The sequence below is a fragment of the Strix uralensis genome, chromosome 5, assembly GCF_047716275.1.
Source record: "Strix uralensis isolate ZFMK-TIS-50842 chromosome 5, bStrUra1, whole genome shotgun sequence".
NCBI lineage: Eukaryota > Metazoa > Chordata > Aves > Strigiformes > Strigidae > Strix > Strix uralensis.
In genome coordinates, this window is record NC_133976.1 from 25711249 (window position 1) to 25733926 (window position 22678).

The window sequence follows — 22678 nt, forward strand, 5'->3', positions numbered from 1 at the left end:
ATTTGGTAGTGGGAGATTAATATTATGTAATCCTTGATAATAATATCCAAAATTAAAATGTTTTTGAATGTGCCTGAAATACTCTCAAGAATCTTAACGTTCATACTGGTAAGTTAGGAGATTTTCTGGCTTTTACTTGGTAACGTATTCTCTGTAAAAGCATGCTTCTTTTGTCAGTTCTTGAAGAACCTGACGCATTCATATTTTCTATTGAGTCTAAGTCTTTGTTGTTTCTAGCCTTTTTATTACTGGTTTCAACCTAACAAGACAAATACACAGTGATAATTGCTCAAACTTATTTCAAGAATTCAAAAGAAAGGTAGATACATTTCTTTTTATTTCATAATTTAAGTGAAGGACAGCAGTGCGTGCAGTGCATGAAAATATCTCAGGGAGCACATCATTTACACAGTGGTAAGCACTCTGTTTGTATTCTGTCTATTCCTTCTGTACAGATATTCTCTGAATAGCATTATGAGTGTTTTAGGAATAAAAGAAGTGTTGAACAGAGAGGGTCTGACTAGAACTGAGATATTGTAAAAAGGAAGAAAAAAGAAACATGAAGAAAGAAGAAAAGTAAGTCAAGGACAGAAGCAGACACACTCACTGAGGATGACAGACACACATATACTCACATAATACATCCACTCATTCATCTGCCGCAGCACTAAGAAATAGTAAAAGGGAAAAAAGAATTTCACAGACAATGCACGACAGGCCAAAGTTCTAGGCTGATCCCTGGCGTTATACATCTTAGTTTTATAAGTCGGGCTGAGAATTAGAAAGACCACAGAACAAAGACAAAGAGCTTTATACTCTGGGCATGATGTAGTCAATTTATATTTCACCTTCGGTTCAGAGAGGAATCTTAGACCTTCCACTAGCCTGAGAAAGATCATCAAAAATGATCTTGAAGTCAGGTGATGGAGGAGCATGTAGAAATGCAGCCATATCTGTAGTTCAAATTATCAATTTCTTTTAGGCATGAATTATAGAGTAGTAGGCAATTTAGCGACATCAGTCAAATGATCAGATAAATGTGTCACTCGCCTTCATTTCTGGTAGTCTAGTGAGGAGAAACTCAAGCACAAATCAGGGCAAATCTACAAAATATACCGGGGCCATACCAGTACATACGCTAAGCACACCAGTGACTGCATCTGATTTGCTAAATAAAACTGGTGAGGAAGCAGTCTCGTACAATGGGCCCCAACTGTCCATTAGTCATAGGCACTCTATAAGATCCCAGGCATGGTTTTGGGATTGCATGTACTGAATACTGCTCCCAGTAAACACCATGAACAAGGATGAATCAGCTTTGTCTCTTTCCATCCTTCATGTCTCCAGAACTCTTCTGGCAGATTTTGAACCCTCAGGTATCCCCTATGCTCTTTTGCTGCACCCTAGGACTTGAAATATGAACTGTTTCATGCTGCTGGCTGTAATGCTCTTGCAGGCTATAACACAATAGCCATGGTTTTATTTCAAAACACCTCGAATAAACGCATAAATATAAATTGTTGTCCTAGAGCTTCAGGGACATTGTGAAGCACAGAGGAGACCTGAACTGAGCTCTGGTGTAGGCTGTATGCAGCAGACCTTGCCACCTGGTCTCAGGATGAGAGAACAGTCCCCAGCTGTTTTCTTCCCTGAGATAAAGATATAGGTAACAAGTTCTGACAGAATTATCAAGCATACTGGTACTTAGTGTGTCTCTGATGCCAATGTTGTTGGTTTGGGAACAGAAATGTTTATGCAGGGTCAAACACAATAAGCTGAGTCCTAGACTGAGGAATTCAAGCCTCATTCATGCCTTTCCTTTCCTGCTGGGAAGAGCATTATGACTGAGCTAACAAACTGCTTGTGTAGAAAAGATACTTCTGCTTTTGTGGATGACATTCTTAAGACATTCTCTTCCTAAATATCCAAAAAGCAAAATATTTTAGTAAAAGAATAGCCTTGGTGAGTGTTTAAACAAAAGCACATCAGTGTTTCTGAATCAACTGATCCCTTTTCCTCCAGCTTGTAAATAAAGTAAATCCAGTAAATAAAAACAGCATTGGCTGTGCTTCTGGTGCTATGTAACTTTACAATAGCATCTCCTTTGGTTCCTCTTCACAATGTTTTTCTTCTGAAATGTTTCACTATATAATCCCCATTAAAGTTATTAGTTCACAAGTGAACTTTTCACACTGCTATTATGCATACACTTGTGTATCTCTGGTGAAAGTGAAATGGGCAGAACAAGGAACTACAGGATATTCCTGAACGCTGACATTTCAGTCAACAGTCCAGGTAGGAGCTATTGTTTTCTTCCCCATCACGTTCACTTTTGTCTACTTTTCATGCTGTGACTTCTATTCAGTCCCTCTTGTCTGAAATGGATGCTGGTGGGTATCACATGAAGTGCAAAGTGACTTCCTTCCACCTGCTGAGTTACAGACTGAATTGAAAAATTCAAAATTCAAGCATATTCTCTGGTTATACCTTTTTCTATTCAGAAAGAAAGATGATTTATTGGAAGTTCATATATGAGAAGTGAAGGTGAATGTAACGCTACAAAAATCAGTTTATAACCAAAGATAAATAGTTTCTTTCTGTCTTCATTTTGAAATCTTCAGCGCATGTGTGTTTGCATAGAATAGTCATATTGAGTCAGGTTTTCTAAGCCTGTCAGTCATCTGTCTCCAGCATTGACCTGCTTGGAGTAAGTGAAGGGCAAGCATATGCAATATTTCCTCTTACTGCTCTTTCAGTTTCCAACTCTTTGCAGGTCAGAATATGCCTGTTCGGTAACATGGAGTGTCTGTGTCAGGTACTTGTCCATTGCACCCCTGAACCTGTGTAAGCCCTTTGCACTCTCAACACCTTTGGCAGCAAGTTCCAGAACTCAGCCTCCTCTTGCTTGAAGAACTCTTGCTTTGAACTTGACTCCTACACATCTCATTTCGTTCTCTGTTACGATTGGAAGAGTCAGAGGAGAGTAAAAAAAAAAAACATCCTCCTCTGTTGTCTCTTTGCTATTTAAGATTCAAAAAATATGAGTGAACCATGCACTGATTACACTAGATGGATGTTTTCTGCTAATTCCTTGTCCTTTTCTGGTAATTCCCAGTGTTGATTTGCTTCTTTGACTGCTACTGGACAAGGACAGTTTCATGGAATTATCCATCAGAACACCAAGATCTCTGTCCTGAATAGCAAATGATTTTTCCTTACATTTATCTACCTTGATCATTGTTTGCTCTTTTATTGCTACTTGGTTTCACAAGGTGCTTCTGGAATTTCACACTATGCCACATAACTATCATTACAACTACATTTACTATCACCTCAGTTCTTAGCTGTTTGCCAAGCCATTTATGAATACTGTAAAATAACAGAGGTCTCAGCACAGATCCCTGCAGAACTCTACTGATAACTTGCCTTCATTGCAGATACACACCATTTATTCCTATTCTCTCTTTTTTCACTGTAAATGTAAGGACTTTCACTCTTACTCGGTGGCTGCTTAATTGCCTTACAAGCTTTTGGTTAGGGACTCTGACAAAAAATTCTTGGAAATCCAGGTACATGGTACTCATCAGGTCATGTTCATCCACTGTTTTTGATCCCTTTAGAGAACTTCAAGATCAGAAGGTAAGATTTCTCTGCCTTACAGCTTCAAAGCCATACAGACTTCTTCACAGTAGATAGTATTACTGAATTTTATTCAATTTTATCCTTAAATATCCTTATATTATAGTTCCTTCTAATTTTCTGGGATGTATGTAAAGCTTACTGGCCTGTAGTTCCCCCTACCTCCCCTGGAAACTTCTGATTTTTAAATTGATCTCATATTCTTTACCTCCCATTCCTCAGTAGGAAGGCAGTTCTCAGTGAGAACTTTCACACATCCATAGGTAATTCAGTTCTGGCCCTGGCAACTTACTGCTGTTGATTTTTCTAATTTGTTCCATAAGCTTTTTCTTAGTTGCTTCAGTTTTGGACAAATTCTGTGCTGCAAATAGAGATTTTTTTTGCTGTGAACAAAGAAGAGTTCCAGCATAGGAGTCTTCTTAATTTCCTTCATAATAAACACCAATGCAGAGAATTCATTTCATATCCCTGCAATAGCCTTGCCCTCTCTGAGAGCTTCTTTTAGATCCTTGCCATCATTTGGCACTCTCTAATAGGCTTCCTGCTCCTGTTATGCTTGGAGGAAATATCTTAAAATGGAGTAAAAGAACACATAGAATAAGAGAAATGAAACTATGGAAACTTCAGAGAGTGCTATGTATTCATATATTTCTTTTCATTTTTCAATGTTTTGTGATAAGAACCATTTATTGCAATTTTAGACTTTATGTCAAGTGATAAAAGAATGTTCAGAGAAATCATCCCTTTCAAATCTGGGACAAGGAACTTTGTAAAAATAAGGAAAATAATGTCATTACATTGCTCTGTCTCTTCTAATCATTTTTTGTGGAGCTTCTGAATAGGTATTTCCTTCTCTTCTGACAAAATTAACTGTAGAATTAAAGTAAGGTTATCTGTATCTTGCTGGTTTCTCCTTCATTTTAAGTATTTCATAAACAATATCTAGTAAGATTTAATCTAAAATTCCAGAATTTAAGTCAGTAGTTTCACCATTGATCTGCACATGGTCACCATCTGACATGAAAGGTTTTGTCCAGTTGATCTCTTCCCAAGAGTGTTATGTTTTTATATGTATAATTTTGTATATAAAAATATTTGAAGAGCATGTAGACTTATTCTTAGATGGTTTTCGAAGAAACCATTGCTAGCAGAATTTTGTGAATCTTTCAATTTTAAGCAGTTGAAAATGCTTCCTCTTTCTGCTGTGCTTCTTACACTCTCAACCTCACATGTTTTGTCTGTGTTGTAATGATAGCAGGTGCGAGGTCTTTCACTGGTTTTTACTGGCAATTGGGCCTTCTGCTTTAATCTTAGATCTGTTCCACGGCTGTCCAACAGCTGGAGGAAGGAGCCTGAGATCCCTTACAGTGTGGATCTTTAGGGAAGTGTGTTATATCAGGAGTTATATTCCATCAGTCTAACAGCATCTTATATACATTCTTTCTCATGTTTGATACAGCATCTAGAGACTCAACAAGAGTCTTTTGGTTTTGTAATTTGTCTCATTTTTCTATCAGTCCTCTATAATGGAAATCTTGAGAGTGGATTTCTCATACTCAAAACCATGTTTTTATTCAGAAGTTGTTATCAATCACCATTTCCCCAGAATAACAGAATGAGAAAATATACCTTCTAGGTTTGATATGCTATGTGAGTTTGTGCTTCTAGATGAGAAACAGTGTTCTCTCAGAACTGGAGAAACTAGTTGATCCTTGGACATTTATATCCCTTTTCTTCAAGTGAATGTAATCTTCCCCTTTTCTGAGACTCGTTGGGCAATGCTGAGAATAGAACGTTTTCACTAGGTCTTTCAGTTTTACGTATTGCCCTGTGCCAAGCCTCTTGCATCATCCAGTTCCTCCTTCATTTTTGGAAGCTGATCATCTCCAAGGTATATGTTGCACAGAGGAAGGTAAATCTTTAATTTAATCTGTATTCTCCTTTTTAAGTGGTTCACTTATGTGCGTCATACCCCCAAGCCTCTGATGTGAGGCCTCTAAATAGTTACGTTTGGGGGTTTTTTTAATTAATGTTGTTCAATTAGTGACAGAGCTTTCTATATATTACTGTTGTAAATAGCCAAAAGAAATCAGTAGAGTTCTCCCGAGTTCAAAGCTAGAAGCAGTGTTCCTCACCCTGTTGCAGGTACCAAGTGAAGTCATGTTGACCTCACCTTTGGTTTAAGGAAGGATACTGTCCTGTGTTGGAAAGTGCTAATAACTATAATAATGTTATAATAAAATGTGTCCTCACTATATTAACAGAGGCACATTTTTCAATGTATAAAAAGAAATCTGCTTCTGAAAAGCCTCAGAGAAATTGTCAATAGAAAATTAATCACAATTCACACATTATTAAGAAATATTAGAACAAAGTTCTGCATATTTAAGGTGATACTTGCCATCTTAGACAGTGAAGGAACAGCTAATGCTATTACACGCTTTCACCTTCCCTAAACATTATACATTTTTTTGGTCATTAATTTCAACTGATTAATGCCTATACATACCCTTATACTTTGGGGAAAATGGTATTATATTAATACATGTTTAGCTTTTCAGTAGAAGGGCATTAATGAATCCCACCTAAAATATGACTGCATAAAAGATCAGTAAAATTAACCTGATTTATCATTTTAATCTGTTTTAGTGGCCTTCAGAACTGATCTTTTTCATTCACTTGTGAAAAGGAGGGTATGACCTGTAAGCAGATGTAGGATCAGCCTGAGAAATGCATACAGCAGAAGGCTCTATTGTGCCTTTTTTTTTTTTTGTCAGAATGTTTGAAGAATAGTTAATATAAACAACAAAATGCTCAGTCTTCAAGTGCCTGCTGGTTAAAGCAATGTTTAAATGCCACGTGATAATTTGCTCTCTTCATTTTCTGTTAATATAAAGACGTCTGCTCTGCCTGCTTCAAAGCTGGTAATGTAAATAATTGTTTTTCTTAGATTTGTCTAACATAAATGATGAACATTACAAAAACCTTAATTAATACAATTGTGATTTAAAGGAAAATTTGGGTATTAAAGTCCTTGGATATTAAAGTCCTATAAATAGATAATAAAATCTCTACATCAAAATCCTAAACAATTTAATCTACAGTTTACTAAGAAACAAGATGTCAAAGTTTTATCTTGTTAATTTAAAAGTTGTCACTGTTCTTTCATTTTATTGTGCATCCTGAATTTAAAAACAAGTGCTCTTAGAAAGCACTGAAGTCTTCTAAAACAATTTGTTTCTAGGAGCCAAGATGACATTTAAGTTTTGTTTTTGTTTTTCCTACACCCTTGAAATGTAGTTTATTATATAAATGTCTTGAAGTAAGACCTTAGCTGAAGTATTTTTCTTGTATTTTGTTTTTCATCATAATTTCTCATTTTTCTCTAGCAGATTCTTTTGGTCAGCCTTACTGTTCCCATCTATGTGCGTGTGTGTACATGTTAGAATATCAGTCTGTGCATTCCTCTCCTCATACATTCTTTCATGACAGACCAAAGTGATGGTCTATGTTTTTAATGAGGAAAGCTCACTGAAAAGACTTTAAACATTTTTTAAATATGCAAATATGTAAAAAGTGCCAGTATTGATGATATTCCAGAGGAAAAAAAAAAGTCAGTCATGTTCAGTTAGTATTTCACAAGGCTGTCTCAACAAAGCAGTTTTGCTTAAGGTAACAATTCGCTCTCTGAGAGGCCACTAGGAGAAGCTGTTTCCAAAGTTGAGGGCTGGAAACAATCTACAGTCAACCCAGTGTCCATCATATCTAATTCCCATTGGAACTGGTATACCGTTTTTATCTCACATGCCATACCTATTCACAAGAGTCTTAATCGTACAATTCATCAAGTGACCTCTGCAAATTACTACATGTTTTAAGACCTCTAGACATCAAAATATTTCTGGAGGGTACTCCAAGCCTTAACGTATTATATCAAGTGAGGAAAAACAGTCCATTCCCAGAGGAAAACCTAAATCCACCACCTAATCAGTTAGCTTCCCTAGAGTAACTACCATCATGACAGAAATCTTGCAAGATTGTCACACTAAAAGTTTCTTTAAAAATTCTGGTCAACCTCTTTTTTTGGTGTCATTATTTAAGTGTCTTATGGTCGAACAACTACTTCCCACTTGAGTTTACTAGCTGTAGTTCATGAGGTATTTATTTCAAATCTCTTTTGATATTTAAGTCCAAGTGAATTAAACAATTTGAGATGTGACCAGAGACAACATTACATCTGTGCCAGTTAGACTGTGATCTAAGCAGACAAGACAGACCAATCCAAATACAATTGACAGAGTTCTCAAAAAATGGAAAACTAATATAAGTGAGACAGAGAAGGCTACTCAGGTTTTGAGTGTTCACTGTTTCACCTAGTTCTCTAATCCCAAAAGCAGTTGTGAAGAATAAGGAGGAAAAAAATGTGGTGGAAAGGAAAATTCACTCTCCCTTTACCTTCTTGAGAAGATAATGTTAAAATGAAAATTCTTCTTAAGACAATCCATCACTTTTCTTGGCTGAGTTCTTGAAAGAGAGGTCCCACACTGCAATAAGAAAGCTGAACACTGGTTTTGAATTGAAAAAATAAGTCCAAATCACTATCCATAACATTTGGGACAGTAGGAAAGGCTCATTTGTTGGGTTTAGTTGCAAAATAGTTCTTGCATAGTTTATGGATGGCCTAATCCTTTGAAAACCAAATGACTGCTTGAGTCTGATTTTCTTGCCAGGCACAATAGTCTGTAAATAAAAATAACCAGCTCAAAACAGTGCTATTTTATTTTATTCTGTCTTTAAAGCAATTAAAGATCTAGAAGACAAAATTAGTGGAAATTTTGAAACTATGTATCTATTTTTTCTGTCTCAGCTCATCTTAGAGTCAGATTCTTTTTTCTGTGGATTCTTTTTTCTCAGTGGTAGATAGATATTCCCAAGAGTAGCAAAAAAATGATCACCAGCACAATATGTGTCTCAGAACTGTGTTGTGAAAATGCATTTCTATATTCTGCTTGTTGCAATAAGGCTAACAGGAAGAAATAAAATAATGATTCAGAGTTTGTGCTGTTTTCTAAAATCACGTTTTCAAGAGGCGAGTTTTTCAGTGCTATAGATGGTACATTTTTCTAACACCTTTTTGTGTACTCTCTTTTTCTTCTGGGACATTGGCTTCTATGCAGACATCCACTGAAGATATATTTAACAGTTTTGAAAATTTTAGGTGTTGTCAACAAGGTTCTTTATGACAACAAACTCAGTGAAGTGACAGCTCCCTGGTACGTGGCAATCCTAGCCTTAGTGCAGGTTGACAGATATGACATCCTACTGGCTCACCTTTTTCACTTACTGTTATCTGGACCCCTAGGTCTTTTCTGTCATATATATGACATGCCTCAGTGATGTTTAATATGACAGAACTATTTGCTTTATCACTCCAGAGCACGATCTCTCCTGACAATGAAATCAGACAGTACAATTTACTTAAATTTGAGCCCATTCCATCTGTCAGAAGGCTGAGGTAAAGTATCCTGGCATCCGTCAAAAGAGAGAAGATAAGTTATTTGCTCTTTCACATCAAATTTATACAATAGTATATTGATGTGCCTGGTTACTCATATCTCCACCATATCTGATTTTTATTGTTGTCTTCACAATAATTTAAGGAGTTCAGGCATTCTTTCCACCTTGACTTGACAGATCACAAATATAAGTGATTTAAAGGGTGAGAGAATTATTTATGTCATGACCAGGTGGCAACTTATCCCTCCTAGATATAAATATATCGCAGAAAGTTAAAGTAACAATTTAGCAAACAAAATGTTCATAGAATCCTAGAATGGTTCTTTGAACATTCATGGAAAGTTGTCTTTCTTTGTGTCATTTTACTACAATTTTCTCAGTTCTAGAAACTTTCTCAGTCTAGAAAAACAGTTTTGGAGGCTCTGGAGGAGGTACTGGGCAGATCTGCACTTAGTGTCAGGGTCATAAACTCAGGTGGGAAGCAGTAGCTGTTTTGTTACTCTGGAGCTGGAAGTTAAGAGATTAACTTAAGGAAGTTAAGGAAGTTTTCAGATACTTCTTTTTAAATTATGCTGTATGTGGGGAAGTTGTGACTGCATGGCAAAAATTTGGTAATTATTTCAATATAAATACATTAATAGCACCTTTAGGCTAAGACTTTAGACTAAGTGTGTGCTTAACAAGGCTTATTATTAATTTTGGGGATTTAAATTTTATGTTTAAAAAAATGCCAGTGCTTTTGTTTTTTAAAGACTGGTTTTTTTGTTGCATCCTTTATGCTATATTTATATGGAAGTCTTTGTTACATGTTGCTATTTGTCAATATGGGATGGGGGATCAAAAAATCTATGCTCACTCTAAGCAGGGGGATTCCTAGGTGTTGCCTGCTCTGGCTTTTCTTGCTGTAATTTGCCTCACATCTTTATTTTAAAATCACTTTCAACCATATTGTGTCTCTGGGAAAGTATCTGGAAGATTCAAGGAGCTGAAATTCAACAAGATCTGAGTAGGCCCCTCTATTGTGCCAATAGTACTCATTTTCTTGAGAAAGGATATTAAATATCTTTGGGAATTATTTGGGAGAAATATATGCTACTTTGTGTTCATACTGGGATCAGGTAGAAACTTAGGACTTGAATTTAAAAGTTCAGTTCAAAAGTTAAATTGTCTATTTGCAGTCTTCTTTAACTGTATTCACAAGTTACTGTTTATCCTTCAAGGCAATGGGAAAGAGGAAAGGAGAGTTAGCACGCATGTTAACTGGAAGCTTGAAAAATAAAGATCACTGTTCAAAGAGAAATCAGCTTGAAGAGATATCAACAATTATTAAATATTTAATATTACAGGCCAGATGGAATTGGAACAGTATCTGTTGAAGAGAAAGAAAGGTTTGAGGAAATTAAGGACAGACTTTCCTCCCTTTTAGAAAACCAAATAAGCCATTTCAGGTGAGTGTATAGTTTATTCAATGAATACTAAGTTTTTTCTGGAAGAATTTTCTCATGGTGTTCAATTTTGGTCTTGAACAAGCAGAGTGAAAATAAAATAGTCTACCTGCAAAGAAATTTTGAATATATTAAATACGGAATAATTTATTGACACAAGTGATTGTGCTTAAAATTTGTGTATCATGTGAGTTATATTTTTCTATGGTAGAAAAGATTGTGCAAGAATATAGGCCTGATTTTTGTTGATGCTTTTAAAATTTAAGCTTTCTATAACTCTTAAGAGAGAAAATTGTCTGAATGAAAATGACTGAGCCATAGCAATTTCTGGTTTAGTACTGATCAGAAGAGTCATCTGAGTAGATAACATCTTTGATAGATGGCAGCTAAAACTTTTCTAGATGTCTAACATAATTTTCATGGTTTCATGATATGTTTACCTTTCCTAAGTCAGCTAAGGTCCATCATCCTCAATAAAGAGTTTGTCATATGTTAAGGACTGTCAATACCGGTAAATGTTTAGGGAAGGAGTACAAGAAAGTGAGCAAACTTGGGTGATTTTTCCTTCTATTTTCTAAGATTGATGGTTTATGAAGCTTAGCATTAAAATGGCATGTAGACTACCAAATCTGTTAGTTTATCACCCTAAGCCAACATATCTTCCACTATTCTGTCAATCTAATCCTTTTTTAGAATGTATTTATAGAAATTTTTTGTCTCTGTATCACCTTATGACAACCAGTCCCACAGTTTAAATAGTGCTGTGTGAAACAGCTTTCTTTTGTTTGGCAAGGTTGGCTATAAGTTTGTTGGATGCCTCTCTGGTTTGATGAGGTAAATGTCTAGTATTCACTGGTATCTGCCATGTTGATAACTAGGTCATTTTGAGCATAGAGGACATAGCAATCTTCACTTGGGACTTCATCTCTGTATTAAACTAAAGAGAGCTAGGATTCTCCAAGGAGGGTATTCCTTTGGGGGAAAAAATTATGTTCCCTTCCTTTATTTGCTTTAAAGATTCTTCCTTGACTCATTTCCTGTTTCCTGTCTTCCATGGAATTAAATAGCTCTTGCCAGAGAAGAGATACAGAGCAGCAAAGGACAGAGTGCTTCCTACCCAGGCCTTGGAAAGGCAGGAGGAGAGTACTGACAAAGAACATCATCTGCAGGGGGAAGAAAAACTTGTTTCTGTGACAATCTTCTCATGCTTGCTACCAAAAAAAAAAAAAAAAAAAAAAAAAAAAGTGTACTGGAGCTGGGAGAAGACCTCTGGCCTGTTTGGCCTGTTTTTTGGCATACTTATGATCATATCCTGTCAAGTTTATGGTAGAAACAAAATTGCTGGAATTTCCAATTAATATAGGTACTTATACACAATGATGAAGTCAGTGAAATTAGCTGTGACCCAAAAAATACTGAAGCATCAGAAGCCTTCTGAATATGTACCGAGAGAGAAGCAAGATGGGTGAACAAGAGAGTCTGGGCATCTTCAGAGTAATTCTGTTCAGGCCTTCATGTGCATGAGACTAATTACAAAATGTATAATAAGGTCTAAATAATTATTTGAGTTGGAACAAATAAAGGTGAAACCCATCATGTCTGCTTACCTACACACTAAAGCATGTTGATGAGCTTCGGCTATATCAGTGACTATAGGATCTTTCTGCCTTAGTTTTGGTGGATTTTGAGGAAATTCAAACAACATTAGAAGCTCCTCCTTGAGAGCAATTAAATGTGTCATTCATAGATGAATGCCTCTATCCTTCAGAGGACTCTCAGGTTTGCATTAAAATCCTATTTAATCAAGACAGACAAACAATGCTCTGCCAGTTGAAGAGCAATTATTATATCTTTCTCTGAACAAATGTTGGAACTAAAGTTAGGTCTGGATTTAAATGAGGATACTGGCATAATACTGGTAGAAGGAAGAATCAATAGTGTCCTGGAATCTGAATTTATAAAACATATAGAGTCACAATATAGGACATCCTGATAAAGAATTAACATTAGACTTTTAAATAAAACCTTGACTCAAGTAATGCAAAAAGATCACCTGTATCATTAATTAACAAAGAATAAGCTTGGCTGTGAGATTGCTTGCTTAAGAAAACATGGTATTAAAAACACTCCATATTTCTATCCATCGAAATTGTTGTGATAACTGTGAAATGCTCAGTAGCTTGAAGAATACATTCAGCAGTAAAGATTGATGCAAAGCATGCACTGAATGTACATGTACTGAATTTTTTTTTGGCCTGTTCTCTTTTGCTACATTATTAAATTTTGTTGTTTTATGATCACTACAACAGAACACCTCTCCTGTTCTGCACCTCTCAAACTATGTCCTGTTCACGTTTGAGACCAAATCTGGAATGGCATCTTTTCTTGCGGGTCCTAAATTAGCTGTCCAAGGAAGCAATTCAAAACTGTCTCCTGAAAGATTATCGTTATATCTCATCTTAATGAGACATTGATCAAGCGTACATGTGTATAGTTGAAATCTCTATTACTATTTGTCATCAATTTGCAGCTCCTCTAATATCACTTAACATTTCCTAATCACTCTCATCATACTAATTGGAGGGTCAGTGGTACAGACTTTCAAGAATCACCAGCACTTCTTTTTTTTTCTGAGCTTTGCCCTCACTCCATTGCTTAGCATTGCATGCAATGGTCAGCTGTCATTGTGGACAGTTTTAACTGAAGAGTATATTTTTCTTCACACCTTTCAGAGATGCACTGAACATTTGCTATGTCCACCTAGGTCACTAGGTCACACCTAGGTCACTAGGTCACACCCATCTAAAAAAAATGCTCTCCTATGCCTGTTAGTTAACCCACCGCTTCCAGTTTTAATACTCCCCTATGGCCTTTTTAATTTTAATTGCTATCAGCCTGGCTCCATTACGATTAAGATGCAGTCAGCCTGTCCTGTGCTGGTGACTCTCATCTAAAGTATTTCCCAGTTCTTAAGGTACTTAAACTTTTCCTCTCTGTCATTTTACTACTCACGGAGACTTCAGATTTCTGCCTGCCTTTCAGGCATCAAATGTGGAAGAGCCAATGTTTCAGAGAAAGCTGCCATGAGGGTCTTGAACTTTAACCTCTTGCCTGGCTGCATGAATTTTATCTCTGGAGTGTTCCTCCTACACTTCTGTATATTACTGGTCTAATGTAGACCATGAATGCTGCTCCTTCTCTATTCTCCCCTAGGTAACTTATATAAACACCTCCTGATGTCCACTACCTTTGTACCCAGCAACTAACTTACTGCTTGGTCCTCTTGGATGACACAGACCCAATTATCCATATGTCTAATAATTGAATTGACTACTGTCACCATCTATGTCTCCCTATCCTTAAAGATCCCCGCAGCTGTGGGAACATCCTTGCCACAGCCAAACCCGTAGAGGTTGATAGGAATAAGCGTGAAAGGCAAGTGAAGGATTGTGGAAATGTACTGCAAAGGGACGAGGAGACAAAACATCTAAAGTTGTATTATGTTTTAAGATGACTTAACGCCTAAGGGTCATTAAATCTGCATTGCTAATTTGTTAACCTGTCCTCAGAAATTGTTAGCACTACAGTAAGAAAGAAATAAAATGAGGCAAAGCAAATACTGGAATTCTCACTGCAGAAAATCCTTTTTTGACCTCATTTGCAGTGCTTTATTTTGGGTGACCAAAATGTATATCTAAAATTCACTGGTCTGAATCCTTTTATCATTAGAAAAGATTTTACTGTTGGAAAACTTTAGAATATGAGGCTACCATTCTCAGTAAGTAATAATAAGAATACTCTCAGCACAGTAAAAAGTCTTTTTCCAATTGAGGATATCCCATCAAGATTTTAGAGATGGGATTAAGAGAGGTTACAGTTGCCTAAGCACTGTAGTCTCATTGAGCTGATATATTGGATAATTCAGTAGACAAAAATGAAAAACAAAGCTATGAATGGGATCACTTTTTAATTTACATAATTTTAGATGAGACAGAAGTGGCTATGGTTTAAGTTGTAGCTGCTAAAGTTTAAGATAACATAAAATGTTTTTCCAAGCTATTTATAATATAATAGGGAAAATTATGGAATATATGCAGGCATTTTTATTCCCAAATAGCTGACATTTTTTCTTAATCCAATATTAAAACAAGATATAATAAACAGAGCGCTACTTCACATCTCCAGTAGCTGTCATGACTACATGAGAAATACTACCTCTTTCCAATTAAGCTCATCAGAGACCATTAAGTATCTTTCATAGTTGAGAAAGTGGAAGTGATGCTTTTTGGCTTTTAAATTCTTTCTGAGCTGCTGGTGGGCTGATATTTCTGTACTACACATATGCTCCATGGTAGACTACTGAAGAGGGCTTCTGCTTTCATTTGTACTTCATGGATAGAAGTCTTCTGCTAACATAATTTAATGTAAGTTGTGTACAGTTACATCCCAAAATAAATTCTGAACTTATGTATTATAATTCTGATAATTTTCTCTTCCTCTTTTTTTTTTTTTTTTTTTTTTACATTTTAAGATACTGCTTCCCCTTTGGACGTCCTGAAGGAGCTTTAAAAGCCACACTTTCATTACTTGAAAGGGTAAGTTTGAGAACATATTTTAAATTCTGCTTGAGTACTAAGCCTGCATTTTTCTTTTGCCTTCAGGCTGCTGAAAGCAGACTCATGTCTTCTCAGTTATTTTACTACTGGTTTTAATTGTTCACTGGGAAGTTTTTTTCTCATTGTCTTCCACAGAGGCAAACAGCTGTTTTCTGTAGGACTTATTTATTAGACTTTCACTTCAAGCCACTGTAGTGACTCTTTTTTTCTTTATAATTTAATAATTACCCAGCATTATCCCTAAAGTGGCACAGGTTTACTCTACAGCCCCCCCTTTCCTGCTTTCTATGGCTTCTATGCTGATGATGTTGTCTGTACTGATATGTAACATTAAAAAGCTTCTATATAATCCAAATAATCTTCCATAAATGCATAATCTGAGTCAATTTAAGAAGAAAAAATTATATGCAGCAAAACCGACATGGGCAGCTATAAATATAAGCTCCTGCCCAGCAAATCCTCTTGTATTGACTGGAAGAGAGAAGACCTGGTAATAGTAAAAGCATCTCAGTCATCTCTGAGGAAAGAGAACTTTATATTCCAGCAGAGATTCCAGAGGAATTGTATCAGCAGGAGCCTGATGAAGGTATGAATTCAAAAAAAGCTTAGATCCCAGTCTGTGTAGTTTTGCCAAAATCATAGAGGTCTGGTCCTGGGGAGTGTCAGTTGTTCTGCACTGCAGAACACTTCATGGATAGAGATTCTATCTTAGAAAACCTCTGCCATGTTCAAAAACATGTAGAGAGTGTGGGTATATGTCTTCTTTGACTTATAATCTCATTAACTGTAGTGCTGTGTAGATTCCTTTGTGTTATATGAAACAGTTATTTCCTCACACTGTTCCTGCTGTTACAAATGGCTATGGTACTCTACCAGGTGCTCAAGCAATACCATTGTCAGTCTTGACTGGGAATAAATGTGCATTCCTATACTTGTGGATGCAGAATGGGTTAGAAACATTTTATTTTACCTGTTTTTGAAAATTTTGAAAAAAAAAATCCATAATATTTTTGAATACTGTATTTTCCCTTGATAATCCACAAGTCGTTCATTAAAAAGAAGTAGGTTAACAAAGGTAGATATGTCATATGCATGTGCAAGTAATGGAAGAAGTCTGCTTTGCAGCAATGTCTTTCTACTTCTACCATATCCTTCCCCAGACCGTATCTCTTGTACCCTCCCTTTAACAGTAGTTTTTAGATATGTTTTATAAGGGTGTAGTTTGTCTGGGGATCCATTGGAGAAGAAGCATCTTTAAAAGGTTGTGAGTTATCTGAAATTTTATTATTGACGTTAAAATGTGGTAGAAACATACTGAGTTTTGTTTACACCTGCTTGTTGAAAGTTAATGGAGTATAGAATAAAAGTAAAAATGCAAGTGAATTATTAACAATATTTATTCCTTTTTTTGTAGTAATCCAGAGTATATACTGTTGCATTCATATAAAGAGGTATACATTCTCAGTTTACTTCTCTTGCAACAGGCGATCCAGTTTATCTAAGTCCTATATTTTAGAAATGAATAGGCTTTAAAAGCTGACAGGTTTTGAAAAGCTTTATATGATCTGTTCTTCTACTTGTCCATAATAAAATATTCCAGCAGTCGTTCAGTGTTTTCACTGACTACTATGGATGACTGTTTTTCACATCAAGGACATCTTGAATTTGAATCACTTTATGAAGGAAGAAAAGCAAGTCAGTATTAGCTAGCTCTGATGGTGGTGTTCACAGTTTCTCCTTTACACTGTTGAAGAGTCAACAGTTACGCAGTGGTGGAAGCTTTTCCACAGATGAGAACCAAGCAAGTTTCCACATCTTTAGTGGGCAGCATGATCTAGCCCATCCACAGAATGCTCTTGTTATACTGCTCTTGGTGTCACCCAAATGAAGACTGACTGGCATGCTGCAAAATGCCAAACCGTAGAGGTATTGTATATAAATACCATATAGACAGTCAAACCGGGGTTGAACAGAAACCTTCAAAGACAAATACCTAGTTCCACCAGCTGAAATAGCTCCTTTTTGATTTCTGCCTTTAATCATTATCAGATCTGTAGTAACTTTAGGATACTTTTATCCTTTTCCATTGGGTTTTGGGTAATGACTATAACCAAGTGGTATAATTGTCTCTGGTGCAGGTTTTAATGAAAGATATTGCCACTCCCATACCAGCAGAAGAAGTGAAGAAAGTGGTTAGAAAATGTCTGGAGAAGGCTGCCTTGATCAATTACACTCGACTTACAGAATATGCCAAAATAGAAGGTTAGTACAGCAATCAACTGCCAAAGTGGCTGTAAAAGCCAACAATGCCTATTAACTGAATATTCTGTGAGCAGCCTTTTCCCTTTCCAGAACAAACCCTTTCCACAGCAAGGGGAAATGTCTCATTAAAATCTCAGCTGGTGAACTATGGAGCTTTTTCCTATTCATTGCTTTAATATGCCTCCTGGGACCCTGTCTGAATGGAAGACTAGGACTTCCTAATTTAAGTTGCCCTTTGTTCTTACTTTTGAGTTCTCCATAAATCTAAAAGGTTGTTTATGGGTTATTTTTTATTTCTCTAACTATTTCTAGTAATTAAACCACTGACAAGAAATTCTTTCCTTTGCAGCAGTGACAGTACCTTGAAGCTTGAAAACTCTGGGTATAGATGCTTTTTTGATGGACTTATAAAGCAGACAGATAGATAAGTGTGATTAGTTTTGCTGTTGTGTTGTCAGATGTATAATAATAATCTGATGATTAAAACCTTAATTACATCCTTTCTGAATGAATTAATGGGACAAAATACCAGATTTGATGGTAATCAGAAGGTTTTCTGGAATTTAGGTATCTTCTAGAAAGTATATCCTGAAATTAACAAAGATTTTGCTCAAAAAAATGGTTTGGATACACAATGTCATTTTACTATTTGTAAACCTTATATAGAACAAAAAGGAAGTCATAATAGTCATATGTCTTGTCAAGACACATCTGTTCTATTCCATAAAGCACAGAAAGCTTGAGATATACCTGAACAGATATGTTCAGGAGTAGAAAACAGTGTGTGCACATCTATACAGCTGATTTTTTTGAGGTACAGTCAATTAACAGGAAAATACATGGAAGATGAATTCTGCTTTAAAAATGTCCAAATTTTATGCTTTTTTAAATAGTGTGTATTTCTAGCAATGCACTAGAAGAAATAGTTATCATAGCAGCAAAATGAAGAAGCTTCATATGTTTAGCAATATTATAAAGCCAACTTTTTTCCCTGTTTCCATTTATGCTCAAATTCTCTGAAAAACATGAGTTAACCAATCTCACAAGTGATTAACAAAAAACCCATCTCATCACTATAGCAACCAGTATTATATCATGGGAGTAACAACATGAAACCATCTTAGTAACCAGTTTATCATAATTAATTATGATATCATGTTGTGTTAAAGAAACAAGGATGACTACTAAATCTGTTCTGGAGAATGAAAAAACAAAAATAACTGTTTTCCTTAGGTTTTGTCTTTCTGTATTCATAAAGGGGATTTTTTAATGTTCAGTTTTTAGGTCTTTTAGCAAACCTGTTGAAATAATGGGTATAAAAATAGAAGCATTTTTAAAAGATGACAAAAGCATGCAAAAGGTATCTAAACTCACTTACACTAAATTGGATTGGAAAAGTTTTTTACAGTGATGTAAATACGTCCTTGCCCAAGATTTTTAACTATATCCTAGAGAATTGTGGCAGTTCCACTGCAAGCAGCAAATTTGCACTTTAAAATATGCACACTCCTAACACTGCAGTAAGCTGGAACAGCACATAAAACTGCAGTCCATCCCATGACATATTTTGATTTGCAGATTTCTTTTACGATTTATTGTCTTTTGGTTGAAACACAACTGTATTTCTGTAAGTATTTTTACACTCATGTAATTGTAAACCCACAGCACAATAGATACTTGCATATATAAGTCTAGTACCTCAATAAGAGATAGGTTGAGTACTTTTCTGAGGATAGAGTACTATTTGAAAGTGAAGGTCTCCAGCATCATAACATCAGAAAATTAAACACATTGGTTTTCAGTAGCAATGAGACAGGTACTGGTCTCTCTCTGTACTCTGGTCATTACAAATATCCTACATTTTTGCCAGTATAAATGTAATAGTTTTCAGCAATAGGGTCCATTCTGCTTCATTAGGTTTATGGGAGCATTACTGTATCCGTGCACTGAAATTACGTTCTTCTCTTAAAAGTGATTCATGTTAGTGTTTGCATTAATTGTTTACTCCTCAAGTTGCACACAGAAAGCATGTAGTCATTATCCTTGTATCATTACTGATGTCCTCAAATGTATCTGTCATACATTTTTGGAGTTTTTGTCCTATTCTTTGAATATTTCTTCAGTGAACAACATCATATCAGTCAGTGAAAATGCAACTATTGCATGATAATATCAGCTATAGACCACTAGTAGCTATCTAAAAGATAGAGATGCAAAGAAGGCTCTAACAAAAATAATATTCTTATATTCTTCCTTTCTTATATTCTTTTACTATTGTTTATGTGTCTAGATTCCCAGGCACAATATGGATGCAAACTCAGCCCATGAGCCCAAAATAGAGACTACGCAGGACTAGAAATATAAATATACTACTTAAACACATACACCATTCTCCCTCAGCTGACAAAACCCATCACTTGTGTGAGCTGACTGTCAGGACTCTCACTGCTATACTGAAGATTTTAAGGTTTTAAGTCTAAATAGTTATATTTCTGTAATGATGTTTTTCTTCTCTTTTTTTTTTTTTTTTTATTTAGCAACAGCAGAAAAGGACTCAGGTGATTACTATTTGTGTGCATGTCTGCATGTATTACAGATGTGTGTTGTGTCTTGTTTCATTATTTTTATTGATTTCAACAATACAAAGATATTGAGCAGAACATGTGTGAACATTAAAATTCATTTTGCTGTAGTATAATCCATGCATTCTTCATTTACACTGAAAGTTAACTATGATGTGCATATATATTAGCAGTTTAGATAATTTTATATTTTGGAATATGATGCAATTGTAGTTTCTGTGAAAGATGTGTAACTCAGTGATGCAGAAAAGTTTGCTGTTAAATTCAAAATCAGTTTGTGTATTTAGAGAAATGTAGTTTCATGGTCATCAGCAAAAATGGTATCCATTTTGTAATGGGACTACTGATTTATTGATGAAGGTCTTGATAGAACTAATTTTGTAAAGCTGGTTTTACATTTCTCTGACATGGCTTTGTTTGGCGATATGTTTATTTTTCCAGTTACAGCTGAAGGTTGGGAGGATGGTAGTTCTTCATGTTCCTAATTTCATGAAGCTGAAGTGGTGTATATTCTCCAGTAGTGCAGAGAGGTTTCTTTGAGTGCTTATATCCCAATATTTAAGAGCGACCATAAAAAGAGCATAGCTGAAGTAATATTTGTGGCTGAGTAGTATTGGCTGCATAGAAGTATGAGGGATTGTGCGTATATATACTGTGAAATAGATGCATGCACTGCTTTGTCTTACCTTTTTTAAAGAGGTACGCACAGACCCGATGGAAGCCTGATCATGATGCTTTGTGGGATTTCCACAAATAATATCAACCACATTTATGGAAAGGGGCATTGAGTTCGTAGCATTCTCAGGATGAAATAATTTTCCATCTGGAAAGAGACTGGGGTGATGACTTCGTAGACTGCATGGAAGTAGTTCAAAGTAGAGCCATTGAGGGGCTGGAAGGGAAAAAGATGGTCCATTTTTGGAGGAACAGCTTCTTTAGCCATTAAACAAGAAAAAAATACTAGCAAATTATAAAACTACTTTTTTTAAAATCTGTGTTCATAACTGAAGATTCAAAAAATTCCATTGGTTCCCCAAACTTTGGTTTTCATTTGAAAGCTTTAAATGCCCTGGAAATACAACAGCTCTACTTGGAACTGTTAAAAAAGAGAGCAGTGTGTTGATGGTATGGGTATTCATGCCACAGCCTGTTAAGATGAGTTGATACTAACTCCAATTGATCAAGTAATCTCCCAACCCCTTCTGATCAACAGGGAGAGGTTCATTAAGAAGGTGATTCAGAGTGCTTGGAGGCTCCTTCAGCAATTTCCCTATGAAAGGACCTATCTCACACCATCAAATACAAATGCACCCTAAGAGAGTTTCCCTACTAGATAAGATATCTAAAGCTAGATAGCACAAAAATTACATTTAGTACTTTTACGTCTGTAGGTACTGAAGAAAATATCTCTTCAAATTAGAAATTTAGAAAAATGTTGAAATTAATTTGTGAAATGAGAAAATTGATTTTAAAGCTTGTGTCCTTTGACCTTTACACTCTAAAACCTCAGCTGTACACTTTAATGTAACATGTATCACCTCAAGTACAAATCTTCCTTGTGCCCCACGCTTGCTATTCTTATTTTTTCTTAGGCTCATTATGTCAGAAATATAGAACATTATGCACAGATGGCCTACAGTTACCAGCACAGAAAACAAAAACCAAAAAAACCTGTACCTGATTTCAGTTGTTTTACATTAGGTTTATGGACTTTTTGCTAGAAACTATTGCCATGTTCTTAAGATAGGACAGCAAAGCTGTCCCTTAAGTGACCTGGCAAATAACTGTTAGAGAATGGATGAGAGGAAAGCCTATCACATATAATGAGTAAATGGAAATTCACTGTGAGCTAGGTGAAGGTAGAGGTTTATAGGCTGTGTTTATAATTTAATTGCTTAATTAAATTCTGCTTCTGACTAAAAATGCAACTGGAAATTAATCAGACAAATTAATTTTATTGAAAGGAGTAAATAGACTGTGTTTCACCAGAATTTTGTGTTTTATTGAACCCATTTCTCTGTTGCAAAAGATGAAGCAGCTGAAAGGAATCCAAATAAAGTTATATTTTAGCCTGGCTGACAGAACTAAACTCCTGCAGATATCATCATGAACTTGATGTACAGTATGCTTAGCCCTAATACCATATACTGCATTGTCGTGGAAAATAAAGAAAAACTATTTCTTGATAACTATTATTTACCTTTTAACTTACGCACTAGATACTGTAGAGAGAATCTTGAATTGCAGGAGTGTCCTTGTTAGGAAATACAGAGGTGAACATGCAAATTCTTTTTGTTGCGAGAATCCTTTTTCAGCAGCGTGGTTGCCAGGTTCCCGGGTCTATTCCCCAAGTGCTCTCATTTTCACAGTCTCAATTGAACAAGACTCTGAATGCTTTCCCAGAAGACGGTGGTTACTTTCTTAATGGCAGACACAGTGGTATAAGCAGCACTTGCATCAACAGGATTTGTTTGCAGTCAGGATGACATTTTATTTAGCACTCCCATGTCATTGTACTATTATGACTATAAAACAGCTTTTTTCAATAAAAATTATATTTGCAATGACATTTATACAGGGTTCAGCATGTCATTCCTTATGACACGTACAGCTGAAA

General features: G+C 35.8%; 1 protein-coding gene across 10 annotated transcripts in view; it reads left to right on the forward strand.

The window, feature by feature from the left end:
* Positions 1-22678, forward strand: part of CADPS2 (calcium dependent secretion activator 2) — a 321289-nt gene that overhangs the window by 220896 nt on the left and 77715 nt on the right. For 6 of the 10 annotated variants that reach the window (XM_074870153.1, XM_074870154.1, XM_074870157.1 and 3 more), the window contains exons 14-17: positions 10503-10604; positions 15133-15196; positions 17356-17479; positions 20017-20037. In XM_074870153.1, coding sequence (XP_074726254.1) covers positions 10503-10604; positions 15133-15196; positions 17356-17479; positions 20017-20037 — 311 coding nt within the window. The remainder of the gene's footprint in view (positions 1-10502; positions 10605-15132; positions 15197-17355; positions 17480-20016; positions 20038-22678) is intronic. The other 4 variants (XM_074870156.1, XM_074870163.1, XM_074870159.1 and 1 more) reach the window with 1 other exon arrangement.